Source organism: Rhinatrema bivittatum, chromosome 4 (genome assembly GCF_901001135.1).
Source record: "Rhinatrema bivittatum chromosome 4, aRhiBiv1.1, whole genome shotgun sequence".
Classification (NCBI taxonomy): domain Eukaryota; kingdom Metazoa; phylum Chordata; class Amphibia; order Gymnophiona; family Rhinatrematidae; genus Rhinatrema; species Rhinatrema bivittatum.
The window spans coordinates 409,588,217-409,615,910 of record NC_042618.1 but is presented as its reverse complement, the minus strand read 5'-3'; the positions used below and the strand labels follow the sequence as shown (position 1 = coordinate 409,615,910).

The 27,694-nt window shown below is 44.2% G+C and overlaps 1 protein-coding gene across 1 annotated transcript in view; it reads right to left on the bottom strand.

Moving 5' to 3' along the window:
* Positions 1 to 3,772: 3,772 nt before the first annotated feature.
* Positions 3,773 to 27,694, bottom strand: part of BRPF1 (bromodomain and PHD finger containing 1) — a 34,148-nt gene continuing 10,226 nt past the window's right edge. Inside the window, 13 exon segments of the mRNA XM_029601132.1 lie at positions 3,773 to 4,824; positions 5,338 to 5,492; positions 6,128 to 6,246; positions 6,902 to 7,038; positions 13,039 to 13,186; positions 16,444 to 16,731; positions 18,925 to 19,010; positions 19,012 to 19,240; positions 21,022 to 21,334; positions 22,387 to 22,533; positions 23,244 to 23,375; positions 24,052 to 24,147; positions 25,598 to 25,754. Coding sequence (XP_029456992.1) covers positions 4,641 to 4,824; positions 5,338 to 5,492; positions 6,128 to 6,246; positions 6,902 to 7,038; positions 13,039 to 13,186; positions 16,444 to 16,731; positions 18,925 to 19,010; positions 19,012 to 19,240; positions 21,022 to 21,334; positions 22,387 to 22,533; positions 23,244 to 23,375; positions 24,052 to 24,147; positions 25,598 to 25,754 — 2,191 coding nt within the window. The 3' untranslated portion in view covers positions 3,773 to 4,640.

Here is a 27,694-nt window from a genome sequence, read left to right as displayed (position 1 = left end):
TTTTGATAAAATGAGAAAAATTGTTAGAAAAAAACTGAAAGGAGCAGCTACAAAAGTAAAAAATGTCCAAGAGGCGTGGTCATTGTTAAAAAATACCATTCTAGAAGCACAGTCCAGATGTATTCCACATATTAAGAAAGGTGGAAAGAAGGCAAAACGATTACCGGCATGGTTAAAAAGGGAGGTGAAAGAAGCTATTTTAGCCAAAAGATCTTCATTCAAAAATTGGAAGAAGGATCCAACAGAAGAAAATAGGATAAAGCATAAACATTGGCAAGTTAAATGTAAGACATTGATAAGACAGGCTAAGAGAGAATTTGAAAAGAAGTTGGCTGTAGAGGCAAAAACTCACAGTAAAAACTTTTTTAAATATATCCGAAGCAGAAAGCCTGTGAGGGAGTCAGTTGGACCATTATATGATCGAGGGGTTAAAGGGGCACTTAGAGAAGATAAGGCCATTGCGGAAAGATTAAATGATTTCTTTTCTTCGGTGTTTACTGAAGAGGATGTTGGAGAGGTACCTAATGGAGAAGGTTTTCATGGGTAATGATTCAGATGGACTGAATCAAATCACGGTGAACCTAGAAGATGTGGTAGGCCTGATTGACAAACTGAAGAGTAGTAAATCACCCGGACTGGATGGTATACACCCCAGAGTTCTGAAGGAACTAAAAAATGAAATTTCAGATCTATTAGTAAAAATTTGTAACTTATCATTAAAATCATCCATTGTACCTGAAGACTGGAGGATAGCAAATGTAACCCCAATATTTAAAAAGGGCTCCAGGGGCGATCCGGGAAACTACAGACCGGTTAGCCTGACTTCAGTGCCAGGAAAAATAGTGGAAAGTGTTCTAAACATCAAAATCACAGAACATATAGAAAGACATGGTTTAATGGAACAAAGTCAGCATGGCTTTACCCAGGGCAAGTCTTGCCTCACAAATCTGCTTCACTTTTTTGAAGGAGTTAATAAACATGTGGATAAAGGTGAACTGATAGATATAGTATACTTGGATTTTCAGAAGGCGTTTGACAAAGTTCCTCATGAGAGGCTTCTAGGAAAAGTAAAAAGTCATGGGATAGGTGGCGATGTCCTTTCTTGGATTGCAAACTGGCTAAAAGACAGGAAACAGTAGGATTAAATGGACAATTTTCTCAGTGGAAGGGAGTGGACAGTGGAGTGCCTCAGGGATCTGTATTGGGACCCTTACTTTTCAATATATTTATAAATGATCTGGAAAGAAATACGACGAGTGAGATAATCAAATTTGCAGATGACACAAAATTGTTCAGAGTAGTTAAATCACAAGCAGATTGTGATAAATTGCAGGAAGACCTTGTGAGACTGGAAAATTGGGCATCCAAATGGCAGATGAAATTTAATGTGGATAAGTGCAAGGTGATGCATATAGGGAAAAATAACCCATGCTATAATTACACAATGTTGGGTTCCATATTAGGTGCTACAACCCAAGAAAGAGATCTAGGTGTCACAGTGAATAACACATTGAAATTGTCTGTTCAGTGTGCTGCGGCAGTCAAAAAAGCAAACAGAATGTTGGGAATTATTAGAAAGGGAATGGTGAATAAAACGAAAAATGTCATAATGCCTCTGTATCGTTCCATGGTGAGACCACACCTTGAATACTGTGTACAATTCTGGTCGCTGCATCTCAAAAAAGATAATTGCGATGGAGAAGGTAACAGAGAAGGGCTACCAAAATGATAAGGGGAATGGAACAACTCCCCTATGAGGAAAGACTAAAGAGGTTAGGACTTTTCAGCTTGGAGAAGAGACGACTGAGGGGGGGATATGATAGAGGTGTGTAAAATCATGAGAGGTCTAGAACGGGTAGATGTGAATCGGTTATTTACTCTTTCGGATAGTAGAAAGACTAGGGGGCACTCCATGAAGTTAGCATGGGGCACATTTAAAACTAATCGGAGAAAGTTCTTTTTTACTCAACGCACAATTAAACTCTGGAATTTGTTGCCAGAGGATGTGGTTAGTGCAGTTAGTATAGCTCTGTTTAAAAAAGGATTGGATAAGTTCTTGGAGGAGAAGTCCATTACCTGCTATTAAGTTCACTTAGAGAATAGCCACTGCCATTAGCAATGTTAACATGGAATAAACTTAGTTTTTGGGTACTTGCCAGCTTCTTATGGCCTGGATTGGCCACTGTTGGAAACAGGATGCTGGGCTTGATGGACCCTTGGTCTGACCCAGTACGGCATTTTCTTATGTTCTTATCCTCTATCATTCTCTTCAGGACACCAGAAGCATCTGTAATTGATGACCAATGATATGCAGGAGCGCTATTTTAGAGTCCATTCCTTGTTGATAATTGTTTCGTTGAATACTCATTTGAGTCTTGTTTACTTGCTTGATCCATTTTCGGGGGTTTATCTTAAATTCTTATCTGCTTTGACAATGGTTATACTGAAGGGCTGCAGGGTAGGCTCTGTCCTGATAGAGGATACCCTTTTCAGTTTTAGTCTGTCTCCATCTGCTGGGCAGGAAGCTCAACCCACGGTCTGGACTGATCCGTGGTACTACAGGAACGAAAATTAACAGGTAAGAACTAATTTTCCTTTAACTAGACCCAAATGTGGTATAAATATGGCATAAAAAATTTTGCAAGTAATTAAAAGTATATGAAAAAATGTTCCACTTGTGGAACATTGGTACCTAAAAGGTTAAAAACCTGGCAGTGTCATGGCTATGGGATCATACCCCACTATCACTATGAACAAATCACTTATCATTGGTATTCCCAGCTTTAACATTGTGCAGTCCTTGGAGAAAGGGGCTTTGCCACTGTATCATTATGTACAGTACTGCTGACACTAACAGAGTTGTATTAACATTTTTACAAAAATTCCAGGGATTGTCCGTTTTCGGTTTTGAATTTATTACAGAGGGACCAGATTTGCCCACTTGTTTCCCTCAGAGATGCTGCAGTTAATGAAATCCCTGCTGTTTGCAGCAGGCGTTTCACATTTGAGGCTCAGAATGGAAATGAAACAAGCACAGGAACTTCCAAATAGACTGTTTATTTCTAAGAACAATATATTTCTCCTTTCAAAATAAATACAAACATAAAAGTTTAATAAGACGTAAAAAGAAAATAAAAAGGAAAGGTGTAAACCCAAATGTTTAAAAAGGAAATTCTACTCGCCAATGTGCAGAGTGCCACTTAATTGCAAAGGTATCAAAGGATCTGAGAAACAAGAGCTGTATTAAAGTTTCTTGCTAGTTCTATTGTAAAAAGGGTCATGATATGAACTTACACTGTAGTACTGAAATTGTTCACCCTCCAAAAAAATGACAAACAGTTTACAAATGAGAATAATTTACATTCTCCCTAATATACAGTATTTACAGTAAGCCTGGAGAAGGGATAAGGGGCCTGAACAAATCGTGCGGACAGAGCTGGATTTGCTGAGGGAGGCGCCTGCTAACACAGTTGTATCTCGGTGCTCAGAATTACAGGATCACAGTGTCCTCCGCTAAGGCAGCTAGAACAAAGGTTTTCCGGTCTTGCCCGTGCTGCTAGCGACATTTAGAGAAGTATGTGAAACCTAGAAAACGTCCAGAATTGTGATTTGTAAAGGAATTTATGACATTTAGAAAAATCTGTGCAAAGTCATAAAATCTGTCTTGTCAGGGCATTAAAAATACAGGGGGCCCAAGTCAGCATTAAATAGGCTGAGGCTTTTTGTGTGCATAACACCAGAATTGGTAAAGTAGCAAGTATGGCCCAGTCAATAATTTTTGAAGAGGATCTAACTTGCACTGCAAATCATGGAGGCCTTAAAGTTAACATTCTGAGAAGGTAATTCTCTCTAAAAGAAAATAAATAAGTGCGCCCTCTGATGTTTATGGTGCCCAAAGCAAGGACTGGGCTGAGAATACTACAGTTTTCACTTGGGCCATTTCCTTGAAACGTCCATGGCAACATCATATCACCAGTAATAAGCCCTAAAGTCTGTGCTGCAATAACCTTATGACCAGCATGCTTTCTGATGATCTGATATAACTACAGGAGGAGGAGCTCTCCCTCCCATTTGCTCCTTTAGGCATGCTGCCATGGTGGAACCTCTCTCGGCTTTCTCTCATGGCAGCAGTTAGGATTTCAAAAATGAAAGCTTATCCATAAAGAGAAGCTAGGCAGGATGCCATCCAGATGTGCTCTTTTAAAGGTCAAGATTGCTCCTGTTGGCTGGAAGCTCTTCCCCATTCAATATTCCCTATCAACATATCAAAATAGTCTACTATAAGCCTTCCCCTGTTTCCCCTGCTCCAACTTTCTTTAAACAAACCTTTCTTCTGCTTTTCCCAGAATCCATGCTACACATCAAGCCCTGACAGAAACTCCTTTTATTTCTCAGGCGTGAGGCATACGTTTACTCACCACCCATATACAACAAGCAGTAACAGTCATCATTGGAGCTTCAGGGCCTGTTCCAAAAGAATTTTCCCCCTTTCATTGGGCATGTCACGATATAACAACACAAGACATTTCAAGTGGTACATTATTGAACAACATATATAAAAACGAAAAAGTCTAGAGAAGGGGATCCGTCAAAAGTCCTGGTTCACAGTGTGCTCATCTAGGGAGGATGTGCTGCCTGAACTAGTCACTCTCACTGGAGTCGCTGCTCTGCTCTCCCTGGACTTTGTTGCGATGTTGCATGGCTCGATGATAGGCAATTTGCACAGATTTACGGATGTTCGATTTCCTGCCTTCCATCATCTTCTCCTTATCCAGATCCTGATTGACACCCAGAGGAACTAATTTCGTCCGAGGCAACCACTGCCTATAGTGAAGAAAAAATCAAATTAGATGTAGCATTTGAACTGTGCTAAGCATCTGATTGTTGGCTTGTCTGATTTCAATCAATGCCTGTGTCAAAACATTTTGATTTCTCATTCTGATGCTCCTATACTCCTTTTCCCCCCAATTTCCTTTACCCTAAGACCCAGTATTTACCAGTCAAAGCTTCTCTATTTTTCTACCGAGTACACAGGGAAGTTTCCATGCTATCTTTCTAAAACTATGTGCATCACAACCATAAATTTTGTAAATTCTGCCAACAAGAGCAAGGCAGATTACAGTCTCAAACCTGGCTTCCTATGCTTCACTGGAACCCAAGATCAAAGCAAGAGGGGAAGAAAAGCAAAATAAAGCGATATCAGATTTTTGGCACAAGTGGCAGTGAAACCATTGATGCAATAAAATTCTGTGATGATCAGGAAATTATCCCCTTGATTTGCAGCTTCAAAATTAAGTCTAAAGGTTTTCTCTTTCTTGCATGGTCATCCAGCCTTACCAGGTCCGCTTATTGTCAAAGAAGAGTACGAGGTAGAGATGCTCGCGTGCTTCCTGAGTCATCTGCTCACCCAGCTTCAGGACCTCAAGGGGGGGTACTGGGATTGGAACACCATGATGGAACATTCCCTCCCGGGGCATTTTCGGGTCAATGATCTGCCAAAATTTCAGAAAATTAAAACTCAAGACAACAGCTCCCTAAGTCTAAGCTCTATTACTCTGACAGAATCTTTTTCTTAAACACCATGGGGAGGGAGTCCCTGAAGACTCACAGTCACCCCCTGTCAATTATAATACATTATTTATTGGAGGCAGGACAGTTTAAGCATTCCTTCAACAAAACTGACTCAACATCTGCCTTTTCTCAAGTACTCCTGCCCACAAGTTCCTAATTATATAATACTAAAAAATTAGTAGAATTTTACATCAAGATTATTTTCTTCTATGTTTTGGAGGTTGTGCACCAAAAACTCAGGACAATGCACTGCATTCTTTGACTGGTCATATTGATAAGACCCAATATTTTTGGGGAGGGAACCCAAATTCTTGGCATATGCTACCTAACCCTGGAATACAGAGGAAAATCATTTGTGTAGCTCATTTTATCTTAGCATCATACAAAGTGAGCACTTCAATGTGGCTGACTTTGGAGTAGAACGTGCTATGCTGTTCTTTTAATAATCAGGACCCCCGAAGGAAATATCCCTTCCACTGGAACTGCAACAATGAATGCTAAGCGTAGGATGACCTGAGCGCTAAATCACGAGATGCAAGAAAGAAAGAATGCCTACTAGCGCTGGGTACGATGGGTATCCACGGCACTTGGCCCAAACCAAGTCCAGGGAATCCAGAGGGGTATCCTCGTCCTCTGACAGCCACCCGGCTCCACGGCTCATTCCTTTCCGCACCACTGTACCAAAGACGAGAAAACAGGATTAGAAACAGGTAATGCCGTGCCTGGAGACAGAGAGCAGGAAAAGAAGAAAAAAAAAAAAAAGTCACAGGCTGGCCAACCATTTCCAGTGTGCGAAAGGCTACAGCATCTACACTGTTACAAGAGACAGTCAGTAGTGTTACTAGAATGTATCTTCAAAAAAAGTAAAGTCTAAAAAAGAAAGATTTAGAAGAGCGGTTTTAAATTGTGGTTATGCACCATAGCTGAAAGGAAAGGGTAAAAGGAATTCCTGGTTGTTCTAGCCATAGGATATGTTACAATTCATTTTCAGTTCCTCCTCTCATCCCGCTGATGCTGTAAAGCTGTTTCTTTATCTTCCATGATTACCAATGGAGAGGATCACATTTATTTTTTTTATTTAGATTTTTATATATTTATATTCTGGTACTGTAGGTGTAGTGTTTCCCTCTCCCCACAGGACTTACAATCTAATTTTGTACCCGAGGCAACGGAGGGTAAAGTGACTTGCTGATGCTATGTGTATGGCTTTATGTGATGCCAAATCTTATATCCTGGGATATAAGATTTGGCTTGACAAGACCCTGTAAGTGACAAAACTCCCTAGCTCATATTTTTTTCATAACCACTGAATCTAGCAGGAAATACTCACAGCCATGGCCAACACTTCGTCCACCCCCAGCAGAGTAGGACTCGTTCTCCGTGCCAGATGTGTCTTCGCTGCTGTCTTCAGGAAAGTTCACGCGGGAGAACGAGGGCTTACCCCTGCCTTGCTTTGACGGGGTTGTGCTGGAAAGAGAGCGTATGATTATCATGCAAGCTACACACTAAACAAAAAAAGCATTTATTTTATTTTCTGTATTATTGTTATTCCACTATTTTGATATCAAGGATTGCGAATTTCAGTTATAATTTTGTAGTTTTAATAATTCAAACTTTTTTTTATTATTAAGGAGTGTTGCATGTTAATCCTGTCTCTCCTAAAATAGGAAAATTAGTTCTTACCTGTTAATTTTCATTCCTGTAGTACCACGGATCAGTCCAGACTGTGGGTTGAGCCTCCTGTCCAGCAGATGGAGACTGTCCAAAACTGAAAGGGTATCCTATATCAGGACAGAGCCTACCCTGCAGCCCCTCAGTATAACCATTGTCAAAGCAGAGAAACACAAAGAACAAGATCAAGCAAGTAACCAAAAAACTCAATTGAGTAACTCTACAACTTTGAAGGAACTCTGTAGAAAAAAACGCTCTTGCATATACTTGCTCAGCAAAACCAATGCTTCCGGTGTCCTGAAGATAAGAATACAGTACTGGCATCCGGAGATCTGTAGGAAAAACTTTGAGTGGATGACATGAAAGAAAACAGGGAAGGGCGTCTGGACTGATCCGTGGTACTACAGGAACGAAAATTAACAGGTAAGAACTAATTTTCCTTTCCCTGTACGTACCCGGATCAGTCCAGACCGTGGGATGTACCAAAGCTTCCCTAAACCGGGTAGGACTGAGACAGTCCCACTCGAAGCACTTGCTGACCGAAAGAACCAAAAACCGGTGCTTGCAGATCCAGCCAGTAGTGTCGAGCAAAAGTATGCAGGGACGTCCATGTAGCGGCCCTGCAGATCTCTTGCGGAGAAACCGATTGACTCTCCTCCCAGGAAGTAGCTTGAGAACGCAATGAATGAGCCTTTAGGCCCTCAGGAACCGCCCAACCTTGACAAAGATAGGCCGAGGAAATTGCCTCCTTCAACCACCGAGCAATAGTAGTCTTAGAGGCCGGTTTGCCCCGATTGGGACCACTCCAGAGAACAAAAAGATGATCAGAGACCCGAAAGTCATTAGTAATCTGGAGATACCGAAGTAAAACGCGTTTAACATCAAGCCTGCGAAGATTGCCCCCAGCGATACACGCAATCTCCTCTTGAGAGAACGAGGGAAGCTCCACCGACTGGTTGACATGGAAAGCGGAAATGATCTTCGGCAAGAAGGAAGGAACCGTTTTGAGAGAGACTCCTGAATCGGAAAACCGCAGAAAAGGCTCCCGGCAGGACACCGCTTGAATCTCTGAAACCCGCCGAGCGGAACAGATAGAAAACAAGAAAGACCGCCTTGAGCGTGAGATCCTTTACCGTAGCCCGAAAGAGGGGCTCGAACGGAGCCGCACAGAGAGCCCGAAGGACGAGATTAAGACTCCACGATGGACAAGTGGAGCGAGCGGGCGGCTGCAGGTGCTTGACGCCCTTCAAGAACCGAACCACATCCAGGTGAGCTGCCAAAGGATGACCTTCGACCCTACCGAGAAGGGAGCCAAGAGCAGACACTTGCACGCGCAAAGAACTGAAGGAAAGACCCTTGGAGAGAACCTTCTGGAGGAAGGAAAGTACCAATGAAATCGGAGCGGAACGTGCCAAGACACCAGATTCCGCACAAACGGTCTCAAAACCTTTCCAAACGCATACGTAAGCCAGAGAAGTAGACTGCTTACGAGCCCGCAGTAGAGTGGAGATAACTTCCTCCTTATAGCCTTTACGCCTCAGGCGTCTCCGTTCAAAAGCCAGGCCGCTAGACAAAAGCGATCGGCCTGGTCGAAAAATACGGGCCCCTGCCGAAGCAAACGAGGAAGATGGCCAAGATGAAGAGGCCCGTCCGTCACCAGGTTGACAAGATCTGCGAACCACGGTCTGCGAGGCCATTCGGGTGCTACCAGAACCACTGGCCCTTGGCGGAGTTCTATTCTTCGGAGAACTTTTCCCACCAGAGGCCACGGAGGAAACACGTAGAGAAGGACGTCTGCGGGCCAGGGGAGAGCTAGAGCATCCACTCCCTCTGAACAGTGCTCCCTCCAGCAGCTGAAGAACTTGTTGGCCTTGGCATTGCGCAAGGTCGCCATGAGGTCCAGGTGAGTGGGATCCCACCTGCTGACGATCAACTCCATGGCTTCTTCGGAGAGTTCCCACTCTCCCGGATCGAGAGACTGGCGGCTGAGGAAATCGGCCTGTACATTCTCCTTGCCCGCTATATGGGAGGCCACCAGGCAATCCAGATGACGCTCCGCCCAGGCAAAGAGACGGCTGGCTTCTAGAGCCACCAGGCGACTGCGAGTGCCCCCCTGACGGTTGAAATAAGCAACCGTGGTGGAGTTGTTGGAGAGGACCCTCACCGCCTTGCCGCGGATCAGGGGCAGAAACTCCTGTAGAGCCAGACGCACCGCCCAGGCCTCCAGCCGATTGATGTGCCAACGAGACTGAATCGGAGACCAGATCCCCTGCGTGTTCTGAGACTGGCATCCATGGTTACCACAATCCACTGTGGAGTCTGAAGAGGCATTCCTCAGAGAAGATGAGGAAGCGAAAGCCACCACTGCAAGGCGGCGATGGTAGAGGCCGAAAGCGGGAGAACCGTATGAAACTGTTCCGACACCGGCTGCCAACAGGATAGCAAAGCTCCCTGTAATGGTCACATATGCGCAAACGCCCAGGGGACTAGGTCGATGGTGGAGGCCATAGATCCCAGGACCTGGAGGTAGCACCCGTCGGGAGTGGAAGCGAGAGAAGGTTTTGCACCTGGTCGATAAGCTTGAGAGCCTGAGCGCGAGGTAGGGATACCTTGCCTATCCGAGTATTGAAGCATGCCCTCAGGAATTCCAACACCTGGGAATGCTGAAGATTGCTTTTGGGAAAATTGACTATCCACCTGAGGGAGGTGAGAGCTAGAACCCGATCTACCGCCTGCTGGCAGCGAATCTTCGACTTGGCCTGAATGAACCAGTCGTCCAGATAGGGATGGACCAGGACTCCTTCTCGGCGGAGGGCAGCCGCCACCACCACCATGACCTTGGTGAAGGTGCGCGGCGCGGTGGCCAGACCAAAGAGTAACGCCCGGAACTGAAAATCCTGGTTCAGGATGTGGAAGCAAAGATACCTCTGGTGATCGTGGCAAATCGGAATGTGTTAGTAGGCCTCTGTCAGATCGAGAGAGGTGAGGTATTTGCCGGGATGAACCGCCGCGATGACCGCTTTCAGGATCTCCAAGCGAAAATGCGGGATCTTGAGGGCCCGGTTGACCCTCTTGAGGTCCAAGATCAGACAAATACACCGTCTTTCTTGGGCACCACAAAGTAGATGGAATTCTGGCCTGCGTCGAGTTCCTCCTCCGGAACTGGGATAATGGCACCCAGACTCAGGAGCCTGGTGAGTGTCTGGTCCACCACTTCCCGCTTCAGATGACCGCAAGGAGAGACTACGAAGAGGTCCGGTAGATCTCGAGCAAATTCTAAAGTGTAACCTTCTGAGACAATCTCGAGAACCCACTGGTCCGACGTGATTTTGGCCCACTCCTCGAGAAACAGGGAGAGACAGCCACCCAGAAAGGGGACAGAGGAATGAGTCAACCGAATTTCATTGTGGGGTGGGCTTTGGGGTGGGGTGCTGGGTAGCCCCCCTCGCGGAAGGGCCTGCGCCCACGAAAGGGCTGGGACCAAGATTGAGACCGGGAAGAATAGCCTCTAGAGGAGCCACCGCGCCCGCGAGGCGTATATCTCCGTTGACCCCGGAATCGAGGACGGGAGGGCACAAACGACAGATTGTTTCGGATGGTCCTCAGGCAGCTTATGAACCTTGTTTTCCCCCAAGGAGTTAATAAGTTGCTCAAGGTCCTCTCCAAAGAGCAACTTACCCTTGAAAGGCAACGTGCCCAACCGCGCCTTGGATGATGGGTCCGCCGACCAATTGGCAACCAGAGGAGCCTTCGGGCGGATACCGCCGCAACCATTGCTTTCGCCTGGACGCGGAGGAGGTCGTACAGTGCATCTGCCCCATAGGTGATGATGCCTTCCAACAGTTGAGCCTGCTCTGCCTCTGCAGACGGGAGGTCCTGGGTGCCGAGCAATTGTTGAACCCACCTAAGACCTGCCTGCTGCATGAGACTGCTGCAGATAGTCGCCCGAACTCCCAGGGCCAGAACCTCGAAGATACATTTTAAATGGAATTCGAATTTACAATCCTGTACATCCTTCAGGGCCGTCGTCTCCACTACTGGAATAGTGGTGTGCTTGGTGACCACAGAGACAGAAGAATCTACTGTGGGAATTCTCAGAATGTCCAAGCAGTCCTCCGGGAGAGGGTAGAGCTCCCGACACGGAGCCCCGCTTCGGGAGATTCCCATTCCCGGAGGAGCAGCAACTTATGCATAGGATGGAAGGGAAAAGCACACACCAGAGCCCTGAATCCCGCCAGGACCGGGTCCATATGCTTGGGCAGCGAAGCAGTCAGAGTATCCGTAAGGGGCCCCTCAATCCCTAGGCTCCTGGAGGACAAAGGGAATGAGAGGTTCCAATTCCTCCCTCTGAAACATATGGAGGACCCGGGGGTCATCCCCTTCCAGGGGGGGAAGCGTCAACGCCAAATCCATACTTGAATCTGGATCTGGAGTGACCAGAGGCATCGGAGGATCAGGAATGGGAGGGACCCTCGGGACCACCCGCACCCGGACCGAACCCTGCGGCTCCAGAGTCGGAGGAGCGGGCGGCGGAAGGGTCCTCCTCCTCCTGCAAACTGGCCAAATAAGATTTGTGCATGAGAAGCACAAATTCCGATGAAAAACGGGGCAGAGCCTTGCCGGGGGGGGGGACCTCGTCCTGAGACAGCACAGGGCTCAAATCGGGGGGAAACTCTGCAAAATTTGATTCCTCAGCGCCGAGCAGCCCCGAATCGGGAGCTGCTGAAACACCCAAAATGTCTGCCGTTCCTGCGGTTTGCCGACCCAGGAACAGCCTTGCCATGTGGTGAGGAACGCGACCCCAGGCTGAATTTGCAAGCGCTGCCGAGGAGGGACCCTCCTCACCCGGCAAACACGCAGAACAGAGCCCCTCACGCAATAGGCACATCAAGGGCTCACCACAAGCTGTGCAGGAATGAGGATGCGGCATACTCACTGAAGAGGAGCCGCGATCTTCAACAAAAATCAGCTGATTTGAAAAAAATTAGCTGCCGGCAGGAGCGGAGGCAGAGGAATGAACCCTGCACGCTCCTCTGCACCAAACACCCTGGCTGCCGGCTTGTGGATTTATTTTTTGATATTTCCCTTCCCCCCCCCCCCCCCCTAACTGAGAGGGACAGTGAAACCCTTCCCAGCGCAGTGGAAGAAAAAGAGGAGCTCTGAGCCCCCAAGGCAGCCAGGGAAAGGGGGGGGGGGAGGGACTGGACCACCAGTGTCACCCCCCAATAATCACCGTGGAAGCAAAATAGGGCTTAGGATATGCCACACTCAAGGGGCCAAGCCCCCCTAAGCCCCGCAAGAGCCAGAACTGTCTCCTGATAAAAGACAGAGTCCGACACAAACGAATTAAATCTTTCCTTTTTTTTTTTTAAAACACTGAAAATAAATTACTACTTGCTTGATTTTTTAGAGACAAAAGTATCCAACAGGAAACAAGGGCTCACTAGCCGAGATCAGGGAACCACAGGGTGAGCTGATCCAACTGCTGGAGACAGACAAATACTGAGGGGCTGCAGGGTAGGCTCTGACCTGATATAGGGATACCCTTTCAGTTTTGGTTTGTCTCCATCTGCTGGACAGGAGGCTCAACCCACGGTCTGGACTGATCTGGTACGTACAGGGAACTCAGATTTCTAATGCTAATGTATTCAAGTTTAATAACAGAACCCTCTAAATAACGTTGAATACACTGAAGGTGTTCCATCTGTATTCAATTTTGAGTTCTGGGTAGAGGAATCCTGCATTAAAAATCCCCTCTTTAAGAGACACGCATCACGCAGTAATGGAAAGGGTTACCTGGTTCGGTCCGAAGCAGCACTGCTGCTACTGCTGGTGCTGGACTCAGAGTCAGAGCTGCTCCGTGGCAGGTTGCAGTCATTCCGATAAACCAGAAAACTCTTTTTCACTGGCTGATTACTACCACTGAAACCATTTGCTGGTAAATCTGCAGCCCAGGTAGCATGAAAGGGGGGGGGAAAAAAGCAACAAACATTTGAGCAAATTGCAGGAGATCCTGCCAGCATCTTTACAGCACCCTAAATTTTCAAGGGACTCCAATAATCTGCACTGAGAGTCAGAGAGTCATTTAGCATGTTACTAATACCGGTTCAATAGAATAAAACGATTTATCAGATGGTAAAATGTGTGTGTTGGAATTTGTGTTTTCATGTGTGTGTGTCCCCTTTATAACTTGGGAATGACTGGACCAAACTGCACCAAAGTCTGTATGGAGGCAGGTCCTCGGGAAGGGATGGGGGTGTGGAGGGGGACATATGACTTTTCAAAGTTGGTGAGTGATTTAGGGGTATGCAGGAGAAAGGCAAAGCTGGCAGTTTTCTCATAAGAAATGCATGAAGTTCGTGTGTTTGTCTCCTCCCCTTTATAACACCGAAGCGGACTGACCTAGTTCTAGGTTAAGTCCTTGTAGGCAGTGGGGGGAAGGGGGCAGGTAATATCAGGTGTGATTCGGGGAGCACAGGCAAAGTTGGCACCTTTCAAGAAGAAATGCATGGCAGGGTGGGGTTTGAATTGAGGCTATCTAGAATGTCAAACTTACTAGTCTTATTGAAAGAGAGGCTTCATTAAGCCATTAACAGAAGGCTCAAAATGCCTGCGACTCTGGCACAGTGCTCTTAGAAAAGGCAATGCCACAAATTTACCTCTCAGGCCTTATAACTAACCCTACCCAACTCCCTCTCCGAATGCCTAATTTAATTCACTGATTTATAGTCTTGCCTTCCAGGGTCATAAAATCTCTCCAAAGTGCATGACAGCAAACAAAAGTAAATAAATACAAAAAAAAACAAACCTCATTAAAATATAAGTTAAAGAAAAGATCCATATACAAATAAAATACATTTACAAAAATCAATTCTTTTAACTAGTTAGGTAATTTAGTTGAAAGAAAACATCAGTTTATCCAGTTCAGTCTTCTTCAGAACTATCACCTTTGGGTAACTGTGTGTGTTGAGCCAGGGAAGGGCAAAACTCCCTGCAGATGTTGAGTTAATTGTGTTACTTTCTGATCTCTTATTTAAAAGGGCTCCCACATTCCAGGCTTGCAGCAGTGTGTTAGCGAGAGAGCAGAGCCGAAAAGCGGCTACGAGGTTAGGGATCTCCAGCTTGGAGAAGAGAGAGCTGAGGGGGACCATGATTGAAGTTTATAAAATCAGGAGTGGGATGGAACGGGTAAACATAGGATAGTTATTTATCTTTTCAAATAATATTAAAACAAAGGGACACTGTTAAATTAACCAGCAGATTTAAAACAAATCGTGGAAAGTGATTTTTTTCACTTGGCATACAATCAAGTTGTGGATTCTGTTACCCAAAGATGTAATCAAAATGGCTAGCATAGTGGGGTTTAAAAGAGATTTGGACAAGTCCATAAAACATTATTAGCCAGATAGTCTAGAGAAAGCCATTTCTATCCCTTGGAGAGAGAGAGAGAGTAACAGGAAACAGATCTACTTTATGCAATCTGCCGGGTACTCGAGACCCAGACTGGCCACTGGACCTTGATCTGACCCAGTATGGCATTTCTTATGTTCTTAGGACATGGGGATGAGCTTGTTTAATTTAACCCTGCAGGTAAGATGACATAAAATAGATTTTCTTCTCTTTGCTCCAATGCTGAAAGAAAGGGAAGACCATGTTTAGAAATATTTACTGGTGATATGGGGCAAACTTTAGTAGGAGACATGCCTTTATCGGCTATGGTCCTGCAACCTAGAAGGATCTGGAGACCATAGAAGATAATACCTCCAATTACTCTCCATCCCCTGAAACTTTGGGCCTGATGGTGCTTGCACGTAGTAGGTTATAGAGCTTCTTTCTATAGCTCTGCACTATACAGGGCTTGAGTAGAAACAATATAAAAAATGGTCCGATCAAGGGATGCAGTTGATGGAACATCTTTGTGATGGGAAAGAAGTAAAGAGCTTTGATACTTTGAGGAAACAACTGATACCAGAGGCCAAAAACTATTTTTTATATTCTCAAAAACTTCACTTTTTGAAGTCGAGAAATTAAGAAGCATTTATCAAAAAGTAAAACCTTATTTGAAGGCTACTGTAATTTGGCAGATTCTTTAAAGTGGACTATTACAAAATGATACAATTTGCTGACTAAGGAGTTGTTCGTGGCTCTGACACATTTTTTTGCTTGGGAAAAGGATTTAGGGCAAGAATTATCTGAGGAAGAATGGGAGCTTTCTTTTTTACAGACTGGTAAAAAGTTCTATTTCTAGGTCTCTAATTGAAAATAGTTGTAAGATCCTATTACGTTGGTATCTCACGCCTGTGAAGCTGCACCTTGCCCATCCACATGTAGATGAAGGGTGCTGAAGGGGTTGTGGAGGACCTGGTATGTTCTGTCATATATGGTGGTCTTGCCCTATTATAACTATGCTCTGGGTTAAGATTTATGCTTTTATAAAGAATGTTGTGGGTCTGGAATTGACTCCTTCCCCCCAAAATGCATCATTAAATATACCAGTTTTGCAGTGTGAACAACACGTGCAATTATTGTAACACCAAATCTTGGTGGCTGCCAGATGTGAAATAGCTTATCAATGGAAGAACCCTGCTGAACCGTCTTTGCTGGCAGTTTTTAGATGCCTAGAATGTATATACAGGTTGAATAAAATCACTGCTTTTACAAGTTATTCTGTTCCAAATTTGAAAATGTTTGGTCTCCATATGTACATTGGAGAACCACATAAGATACAGACTTAGGATGATGGGTTTTGTGTCATTATTTCTTGTGGTCGAGCTTCTTCTTGTTAAGAGCATAGAGGAGGGAACTCTATTTATACTTGCATCTGGTATTATGTGGTCTTCCTTATAGATTTTTGAACTTCCTTGAACAAATTTGACTACTTCACTTGGTCTCCATTGGTATTTGTCGAGGTGGGTGGGTGAGAGGAGGGAAATGTTTGGTGGGGGAACAGTAAGAGAGGAACATCTTGTTCTGTGTTAAGACGGTTTCTAAATCTTTATATGTTTTGTGGTATACTTGCATTTTCTGTATTTAACATAATAAAAATTTAAATAAAAAAGAAAGAAAGGTTTACTAGTACATAGAAAGGAACTGACCAACTTTGGAAGATTAAAACATTTTCTCTTTTCCCAACCCTTGGTTTTAGCCTGTTGAATTTGAAATGCCACACGGGCCTAATTTGAGGGCCATCATTACACTCACCAAGAGAGGCCTCCTCTGTGGACTTGTCACTATCACTGTCTGAGCTGGAGCTTGGACGAGGGCTCCTCCCTCTTTTGCGCTGCCTCTGTGACCCCCCCATCACTGGGAGCTGTGGCGGTCCCACTGAGCTCCCTCCTTGTCCTGGTGCTATCTGGTTGTCCCGGTTCTTTGGGGGGCGTCCTGGCCGTTTTGGAGGGCCTGCAGTTTTGGCGTTCTTCTTGGAGAAAAGGACAGAGGTCCTCCTGCCAACTTCATGTGCTGGGGTGGAGGAGGAGTTGGGGCCGAGTCCTGCAAAGAAAAAAAGAAAAGAACAAAACCGAAGTAAGAGAGAAAGCAAGACTCAAGACCCAAGGACAGAAGAGAGCAGATAAGACACAAAGGACAGAAAAGGCAGGGGGAGAAGAAAGACTGAGAACATGATAAAGGAAGGCTAGAGTGGAGAGGACAGAGAGCAAAAGGAATGAGAAGTACTTTATTTTTTCATAAGAAAACAGCCAAAGCAGCTTTTTCAAGTCACACTTACAAGAAGAAAGCTCTCACTTTGCTCCTCAGCCCCCTTGCATATAAATGACAGTGCTTTTGCATGGTCACTAATACATTCAAAATTAATCTCCCTGAACTCCAAAAAAACAAAGGGGGCCAAATGTTTAATGAATGTGCTTTATTGAAAAAGAAAATTAGAAGGTTTCCCAAATAATTATCAAACTGTACAGTACTTAATTACAATCGTAAAAACAAATTTTAATATTCAAGTTGTAGTGAATCCAAATAGGGGACAAGCAAGTCCCAGTGCACCAGTCTACTGAATTCCTGAGGGTACAGTGAAACTCCCCTGAACATGGTGTCAAATAAATAAAAACTGCATAGAAAGTACTCGATGCATAAATGCCCTGATTAGCTGCCAGTGCAGGCCCTTTGAAGAAACCCTCCTTACTTACGAAAGAAGACGTCTCTGATACCAAGGCCACAGGAGGAAGACTATCTTTTACTGTGAAAAATGTGATACACAGCACCCATCTCACTTGGCTCAACCAAGCACAGCACCCAAGGTGGAATGCTTCATTCAGCACCCCCTCCCCCCTTCGTTGAGTCAAGCCTGTGGTGCTTGACAGAAAAGCACTATAGAAATCAAATCAAAATTACTGAACTACAGGCGGAAAAAGAAGGGCTAATGTCCCTGCCCTAGAAAAGCTTGAAAAAGGAACACATTTCCAGTGGTGGTTGTAGGCAGGGCCATGGGTCCTCTGGTTGTACAGATTATTTAGTGACCCTTTTTTTTTTGCTTAGTGTTGTGGGTCAAAATTTAATAGAACGTATTACCTTTGGGTAGGGCATGCTGGATGGTCGCCCGGGGCGCCATGAGCGGAGGGTGGCTCTGGGCCCACTAGGGCTGAAGAAGCCAGTGGGGAGCTGATTTCTGCCCAGGGTGCCATTTGCCCCACAGCCGGTCCTGCCGACATCCACTTTCACAAACCTACAACAAAAGTGACTTTGGCAGGAAAATTTGCTACCATGCACCTTGAAATTGTTCTCCTCAACGCTGAGAAGCTGTCACAGACCTGGGATTCATTACACAGACCCAACTGCTACTGAAGCACAGAAAAGCACCCAAAACACTGGAAAAAGCCCACAGCTGGGCTGTTATCAAAAAGAAGAATATCTGGCACTCATAATAATACTTACTTTAACAATATTTAATTCCTTAACCTCCCTTGCGGAACTACAACCATTCTGGAAGGAGATGATAAGAATACCTTTTGAATTTCAAAGTTATTCTAAAACATTGCTCCTATTCTATTTAATAAATTGCCTATGGAGTTGTCAAGAGTTAAATTTACTATGGATTTTTCCCATAGGCACAAAACAGGAGAGACATAGTTAGGGAACAAGTGGGGCAAAGAGTATGAAATACATAACCTTCTTCCACAAGAAATCAAATATTTGTTGGCTATCAAGTTTCAAAGGGCTCTGCCTCATAAAACATGCCTCTGTAAGCCTCGCAGATGAAAAAGTGACTGGTAAAAGACACAAAGCCCTATTTTCGAAAGACTGGGATAAAGTCTTTTAAATACAAGCCCTCAAAGTTATCAGTTTATTAAAATGTTTAAATTCAGTTAAGATCCATGATCTCCTTGGTGGACAGCTCGACAGCCAGAGTTGTTGTTCATAAAACTTGTTAGCTGCCTTGGCTTTTTGACTCATTTAGGTCTCAATAATTTGACAGTATGACCCACTACTGTGGGGGGTAGCCCGTAAATAAAAGACCGTGCTAACAGCAGTGCTGTGTTCAACTCACAAGAAAGAAATGGATTTACTGACAATATCCTTTGTCTTGCCTGCAGGAGGACAGATGGTATATGTGACCACAGAAAGTGCTTAACAAAAACACACACACATAACTGTAACAGCCTCTAGACAGAAATGCAGAAGCAGCTCCAGGTGTCAAAAGCAGGGAACTGTTGAACTAGCCCTGGTCAATACCTTTCCCAATCTCCTGACTGCTGCTCTCTTCTGCAGCACTGTCTGTCTGTCCATCCTTCTCAGAAGGGCCATGTGATGGCAGGACCCCCCCTCCCAGGCATGCTGTGCCTGTCCAATCCATCCCGCCCAGACTCCCGCTGGTGGGCAAGTTTGCGTCGGAGGACGGTGATCTCTTTTTTTATCATCTTGGCCCGGCGTGAGCGCCCGATGCTGTGCTTTCCGGCGTTCACCTCATCCAGTTGCTCCAGGAGGATCTTCAGTTGCTCTTCCAAGGGGAGATGCTTCCTGTTCTCAGACAGCAGCATCCGCTCATCCTCTGAAGAGCACATAGAAAGGGAGAGAGACGTTAGGAAGTGGGTGGAGCTCTTTCTTCTCTCAAACCTAGTCCATCTTCTGGAAGTGAGACTGAGCAATGCCAAGCAGGTGATGTACAGAGCACAGATGGGGGAAGAATGTAGATTATTAAGGGTAAAATATCACAGAAGTAGTATAGGCGACAGTTACGAGTGCACAAGATCATAATATCCACCTGAGAGGAAAGGTCTAGGTTACAGCCAAGACAGGCAGAAGACAACCAGGGTTTTTTTCTGGGAATAGTAAACACACCAAACAAACCTCTCTCTCGATATATACATAATCTCAGAATAAAATGCCAATGGGCTTCAACACTGGCTTTCCTTTTCATCTCTTAGCCCATCTTTTCAGGGACACGTCTACAAAAGAGACACATTGGTATGGCTTTGAGGGTAACAGGAAAGCAGATATGGTTGAATGGCAGATGAAATTTAATGTGGAGAAATGCAAAATGATGAACATAGGAAAAATAATCCCAACTATATCTAGGTAAATGCTGGGTTTCACATTAGGAGCTACCATTTAGGAAAAAGATCTTAGAGTCATTATGGGCGACACAATGAAACCCTCAGCTCAGTGTACAGCAGTGGCCAATAAAGCAAACAGCATGTTAGGCATTATTCAGAAAGGAACAGAAAACAAATCTGAGATATCAAAATGCCACTGGATGGATCCACGTGCAATCACAGCTTGAACACTGTGTGCAATTCTGGTTGCTCCATCACAAAAAAAGATATAGCAGAATCAGAAAGGGACAACAAAAATGATGAAGGGAATGGAATGGCTCCCGTATGAAGAAAGACTAAACAGACCAGGGCTTTTCAGCTTGAAGAGATGACTGAGAGGATACGATAGAGGTTTATAAAATCATGAGTGGTATGGAACACATTAATAGGGAACGCTAACTTAACCTTTCAAGTTGTACTAGGACTAGGGGACACTGCATGAAACTAACTAGTAGCAGACTGAAAACAAAATTAAATAATTTTTCAATAAAACACAAACAAGCTGTGGAATTTGTTGTCATAGGATGTGATCAAGGTTAAAAGTACATCTGGGTTTAAAAAAAAAAAAAAAGTTTGGACAGGTTCCTGGAGGACAAGTCCATTAGCAACTATTAAGAGAGGTAGGCATGGCAATCACCATGCCTTACTACTAAGAATGAACAACATGAAATAGTTATCCCCATTAAGATCTGCCGGGTAATTCCAAATGACCCGAAATGGCCCCTCTCAGAGGCAGGATGCTGGTCTCGAGAGACCATTGGTCTGACCCAGCATGGTCCTTCTTATGTTCTAGTCACTTGTTCCAGTGCGGTGCTCATTCTAATTCTTCTAAAGCAAATTTTCAAGCTTGAGAAGGTCTCTCCTTAAATTAAGACATCCCTATAAAGACCATGGCACATGAGCTACAACTATATAGAAGTGCATCTGAAAATCTCAAAAATGTTTTCTCTTTTTCAAAAAGTAAGGATAAGGCTTTGGAACCAGTTGCCAAAAAACATTATCAAGGTCAGTGTAGTTAATATGCAGTACTGAAGAAGCGAATGGATGTTTTCTTGGTAAGTGAAAACATCAAGTTTGTGTGATGTTATATTTAGTTAGCATGTGGAGAAACAAGCTGTATGGATTTCCCGCAGAAAGCTGAATTAGATGGATTTGTATTTTGTCCTTGTAAATTTATGTATTATTTAATTCCCTCCTCCCATCTTCTAAGCCCCCTGTAAATATACTGAACACGCACCATTCTCAGTGCCACGATGGCCAATCTCATCTGCCAAGATGGAACGAGGCGAGTGCATCCCTGTTTCAAAGTCGATGCCAATCTTCTCAGCCTGTCTGCGAGCCTGACGCAGGACAGCCCCACCCTGCTCCCGCAGGCGTATGGCAGCTCGGTAGAAGATGGTGTCCTTGGCGTTGTACTTGAGGCAATTGCTAACAATCAAATTGAAATCTTCCTCAAACTGGTCAAAGTTCAAATAGCGATAGGCCTCCAAGTTCTGCTTCATTGTCTGGAAATCCATAGGCTTCTTGATGTGCTCCAGATAATCTGGCACCTGTGAGGAAAGAGCGTAAAAGGCTAAAAGAATGGAAGTCACTAGCACAAATGACCTGTTTCAAGAAAATATAAACATTAGTCATTCGGCAACCTCAAAATTTACTGAACATTAAATATCCCATCAGAGCTCCTGTTCAAGTGCTGAAAACATTAACACTAGAGGAGATCTTTATGGTGAAAATTAATATTTTCTAATACAAAAAGGCCCTGGGCACTCTGCCACTGTTTGACCATAATCAAAGTTTTTTTGATGCAGCAAAATCAGCAGATTCTCTGGTTATAAGTAGCTTTGATATCAAAGGCATTTTAAACAGCCAAGGACTTTCATCACCTGGTGAAACGCTATCCTCTCGTCATCTTTTGACTACAGCAATTCAAATATTTTGATGTGATTCGAGCACAGAATAGGAAATATAATTGTACCCCAGTAGTTCAAACGTTTCTGAAATCCAAGGTTGGATCTACGTTTGGAAGCAGTTCGGCACTATCATTCCACATGTGCAATGGAAGCTAAATGCTCCAGACTGCTCTTTTCTTCCCTGTAAGTGATAATCCACTAGTACAGATAAATACTCTGAAAAGTTCCCCATTCAACAGTGCCAGTGTCAGAGCAGGAAATCTGGCTAACATGTTCATGGGGACCAATACAAAAACCAAATACACAGATTTGCTTGTTAACCGCAAATACCAGACTTTGCTGTTCATAACCACCGCGTGTGTGGCTTCTGTATAAATCCAGACAGGCAGGCAAGAGTCCGGAAGAGGGTTCTCCTGACACAATTCCATGACCGCCTTCACCAAAAGTCATTTTTGCACTGGAGGCCATGGTTCACTGTGTTTTCATAGCATACTATTTGTTTAAAATAACTTTTTACAGCCAATAATTATGTGTCAGTCTGGACCCCTAAGTCAGTAATGGACAAGTCTCAGATGCCTGGCTCTGGAGTCAGGCCCAACTGCTAATCCCCTGTGGTACCAAAGGAATTCTCTTCTGAAATTAAGAGTCGTGTTGTGTGTACTACATAAGTTGGGGGAGGGGGGGATTCTTACTTCGTAGAGTTCTGTTACCTCAGACAGAGGGACCGGCTCACTGAAGATATTGCCTGTGTCCTTCTCCTGAAGTTGTTCCAAAGTCTTGCGAAGGAGGATGAGAAAAGGTGTCAACTGCACTTCCAATGCCACCTGCTGGATTTTAATCTGAAACAAAGAGCACGGTGATTACAAACTCGCAATTGCTTTCTTCCCTAGCTCCATGCCCTCCTGTGAAGGGGAGCTATTTGTCTCCCTGTAATTTCTGATATTCCAACAGTACTTATATAAACAAAACATACATAAGTAAATAAGAGAGTAGGTAAAGCACACGTATGTTCAAAGTACAGAATGAAATTAGCTCAGTCTGTAAGACTTATTTTCTCTTCCACCACATACGAAGGGGAATAGAAAGAGTAGGGGGCACTCCATGAAGTTAGCATGGGGCACATTTAAAACTAATGGGAGAAAGTTCTTTTTCACTCAACGCACAATTAAACTCTGGAATTTGTTGCCAGAGGATGTGGTTAGTGCAGTTAGTATAGCTGTGTTTAAAAAAGGATTGGATAAGTTCTTGGAGGAGAAGTCCATTACCTGCTATTAATTAAGTTCACTTAGAGAATAGCCACTGCTATTACTAGCAACAGTAACATGGAATAGACTTCGTTTTTGGGTACTTGCCAGGTTCTTATGGCCTGGATTGGCCACTGTTGGAAACAGGATGCTGGGCTTGATGGACCCTTGGTCTGACCCAGTATGGCATGTTCTTATGTTCTTATATATAGACATGGAAAAGTGCACAGTCCTATGCAAAGCACTCTAAAGCCAAGAAGGAGCAGCACAAGGCTGACGGAAGAAAAGGCATATGGACTAGTTACCGTCTCTCTCTTAAGCTTCTCCCGCTTGCGGATTAATTCCACCAAAAGACGTGCTCGCTCCAGGTCATGGCGGAGGCGCTGCCAAGATTTCAGCTGCTCCTTTAGGGCCCAGTTCTTATCCTCAGCATCCTTCTGTGAATGCAGAAGAAAATGTGAAACAAAGAGGAAAGCAGCAGCTCACTAGAAGGGCACTTAAAAGAATGTGATGAGTCCATGGCCAGAAGCCACACCATAGGCGGGATGTCATTAAAAAAAAAAAGTTAAAGTAAATAAAACAAAATCCAGCCACTTAAAATGATGATGGCCTACGTACCAAAAAGGCCTAAGAGTGAATCATTACACAGCTTGGGCGCTTTACCCAAGAGAGGATGGTTCCTTCAGCTCATATTGCAAATGCTAAATTTTAGAAGTATGTGGACTACAAAAAGTTCAGTTTCCAGCTCATTCAGAAACTCATTCAAATGAAAATCACAAGAAACTAACATTCAGGCCGATTCAGTAAAGTCCACGGGAGAGCGGCCGGCGCGCGTACCGGCCACTCGCCGGTGCGCGAGATTCAGTATTTAAATTAGGCCCAGTGGTAACAACGGACAAAAGGAGGCGCTAGGGACACTAGCGTGTCCCTAGCGCCTCCCTAGAGGCCATTTTCAAAGGGAAAGTATGCACCAGTGTAAGCAGTTTTGTTTTTTTTTTTTAAATTGCCCATATAGTGATCAACAGAAAGGCAAAACGCTATGCACATCCTGAAAGATCCATGTTTGAAGATCATGTTCCTCAAACACATGGATCAAGATGATAGCAAACTTACCTTGTTAACAGGATCAATAGGTCCTTCGTCTGATTTAGGCAGTGCAGCCCAGTGAAGATCTCTATCATCTACTCCAGGGATTCGCCATTTCAGATCCTTTCACACACAGATGTGTACAAAAGAATATTAGTGTCACATTACTTCCATTACATGCTCTTTGCTCTTCTTCAGGTAAATAGAAAGTGAGGCAAAACTCAATTCCTGCATAGGGAATAGAGCTTACTAATTAATAGATCAGATCAACCTCATTCCATAGTCTCGTGCAAAGAAGACTTATCACGAGAGCAGCCGAATCTTTTGAGCATACCTTACCAAAAGATCTCTTCTGTGCTAATGTGTTAGGGAGCAAAAGAGATTTTCTATATACCCCATGACTTATATAAGGTAATACTAATTAGAAGAAGAAGATATTTTCTAATTTACCTTGAGAATTGCTTCATTACCAGCTCATTAAAAAAATATAAAAATTTGTTGACCAGAAAAACTAGATTACACTAAAAGCCTCATTTTCAATGGAAGCCCAGGAAGAAAAAGTGACTTGCCCGAGATCATGAAAAGCAAAATATAATATAAATAAACTAACTCATTTACAGGCTGATATAGTAAGTTCACAGGAGAGTGGGCGAGCGCCCGCTCTCCCGGCGCGCGCACAAGCCAGTGTCCTGTGTGCGCGATTCAGTAAACTAAAATATTTAAATTAGGGCCGGCAGTAAAAAGAGGCGCTAGGGACACTAGCGTGTCCCTAGCGCCTCTTTTCGGACAGGAGCGGCGGCTGTCATCGGGTTTGACAGCCGACGCTCAATTTTGCCAGCGTCGGTTCTTTAGCCCGCTGACAGTCACGGGTTCGGAAACCGGACGCCGGCAAAATTGAGCATCCGGTTTTCAAGCTGCGGGCTGATTTCACTTTTTTTTTTTTAAATTTCGGGACCTCCGACTTAATATCGCCATGATATTAAGTCGGAGGGTGCACAGAAAAGCAGTTTTTACTGCTTTTCTGTGCACTTTCCCGGTGCCCGGAGAAATTAACGCCTTCCTTTGGGTAGGCGCTAATTTCTGAAAGTAAAATGTGTGGCTTGGCTGCACATTTTGCTTTCTCAATCAAGCGGGAATACCTAATAGGGCTATCGACATGCATTTGTATGTTGCAGGCGCTATTAGGTTCGGGGGGGGGGGGTTGGACACGCGTTTTCGACGCACTATTACCCCTTACTGAATAAGGGGTAAAGCTAGCCTGTCGCAAATGTGCGTCCAATCGCGGGTTTACAGTGCGCGCCGCCGTACTGTACTGTATCGGCCTGCCAGTGAGTTAACAGCAGAGGGGAGTCAAACTTATGCGTCAGCACCACCATTGGTTCACAATCCAATCCCTATTCCTTCACCCCATTAGGGAAGGATTTTTTTGAATCACTCCCTGATTGCAGCATTTGGGGAGGAGAGAAGCCAGCACAGACGCATTACAAGAGCAGAACTCTGCTAAATCAGTACTCTGAATTTTTTTCTTGTGTTTTGACTAGGACTTTCCATTACTACTGCAGAGGCCACTTACCTGATCGCAGTTCCTCTGAGACTGTAGGTGTGTTTGCAGACGACGCAACAATGGGACCCCATTGCGTGACTGTCTCTTTAGTGTCCAGTAACTGTGCAATCTCTGCATGAACTGGCTTTTCCTTTGGATGGTTAAGCGGTTTGTAATCTTACTAAGCCTGGCAGAGAAGAATGAGAAAGAACCACTTATCAACTTTGCCTAGGTTCACTATTGGCAAACTTCAGTTGAAGAACCACTGCCAGTTCCATGCACATCAGGAAACTGGCATATTTTATTAGGGATGTGAATCGTTTTTATAACGAATTGAAATATCGTACGGTATTTCTTAATTCGTTATTTATCAGTTAAAACGCGAAACAAACATTTTTTCTCCTGAATTTTCATGCGCACTAACAAAAAAATGTTTATTTTTGTTATTTTTTGTTGGTGCGTGCTAACTCCCGTTAGTGTGCACTAAGCCGAAAAACGACTTTTTACTAAAAAAAAAAATGCCGATCCGTGGGAAAACGAGATTTTCCCGCGGCCAGACGAACCCAAAAGCGCAAACGATTGGGCACCCAATGCACATCCCTAATATTTATGCCAATGCCAACCCACCAAACTTGTTTCAGCCATCTACACATATTATGACTTATTCAAAGAGGACTCTGTCCTATGGAAAAAAAAACAGAACTGAATAAGACCTATTGTCAGAGATTTCTCTCTGACATATTAAAAGCTATGGTTCACCTTAAGCAGACCAAAATACTTTCCTCTCTGATCACTGCTGAAAATGCACAAGTCTGCGTAGTACTATCACAAGAACAAGGAAAACAAAATAGATAAAATGAATATACAGCTTCTAGGAACTGGAGTGACACTGAAGGAATACAAGGGGACAAACAGCAAACTATCAGGGCTTTCTGAGTAAAATAAATTCTGCAGGAATCACTTACTCAGAAGCAATTAATGACTTTTTTCAGCTCTCTCCGCCATGTCCATATTGCAGGTAAGCCTGGGTCTCAGATACCTGCTAACACACAGCTTGTTTCTCGGACATCAAATCGATGCCCGGTAATACGAAGCACGTATTTAATAGAGCCCAGGTGATTTATTTACTTACCGAACTAGGGCACATGAACTGCTCCTATTTACAATCTTTAAAACAGAAGAGTGCCGCCTCGCCCCTCTACACCAGAAAAATAAAGGCCTGCAAAAAGAATAAATCAACCTGCCTCTAACATACAAGGCTGATGATGCAAAGCAACCACTTTCTTGACTTGCAAACTTATGCCCACTGGCAGTTTGGGTTTTTTAAAAAAAATCCTTTGACAAAGTGATTGGTCTCATCAGTAGACAAGAGTTCAATATGGAGGAGGGGGCTGGAAGAGCAAATTTTCAAACTGCTCGCACTGTTAACAAAGCCCTTGGGTCCTTTTTACCTGTGGTCTTTGCATCAGTGTGCAAAGGGAAAAATATGTGCAGGCTTTTACTTTGAAAACTGTGCCAGGGAAAAGCATCCATGGAGATTTGGGTCTGATTTTTCGGTGGATACTTTTTCCTGACCAAAACCCTGTGTGCAGTATTCTCCTCAACCTCACCCTTGCCCTGGAAACGCCTCCACTACAATGCGGGATAAGAGTACACGCCTTGTGGAACTGTGCACGTAGTTTTACCTGTCCACTGTGTGGGCAATATTCAGGCAGGCGATTTATGTGGGTAAAATGCTTTTTATTGGCAGAAATCCAACCGGCATTGAGGCACTTTGGGGGGGGGGGGGGGCTTTCCTCCAAATTTCAAGCAAATGTACACATGGGCTTTTACGTTGAAAACTATATGAGTACAAAGTGCCTGCTTGTAGTGCATCTACTTTCTGAATGGAAAGGAGAAACTACTACTTACCTGATAATTTCCTTTCCTTTAGTGAAGGGTAAGTCAATCCCAACGAGTGGGTTAGGCACCTCTGCCAGCAGATGGAGACTGAGCAAAAGCTGACGTCATGGCTATATAGTCCTGCCCCGACATCAGCCTGCCAGTATTCTCTGGAAAGCCAAACTGTGGACAAACCTGATTACACTTGAACATTATTAGCTTTAGACAACCATTCGTGTTTCCCAA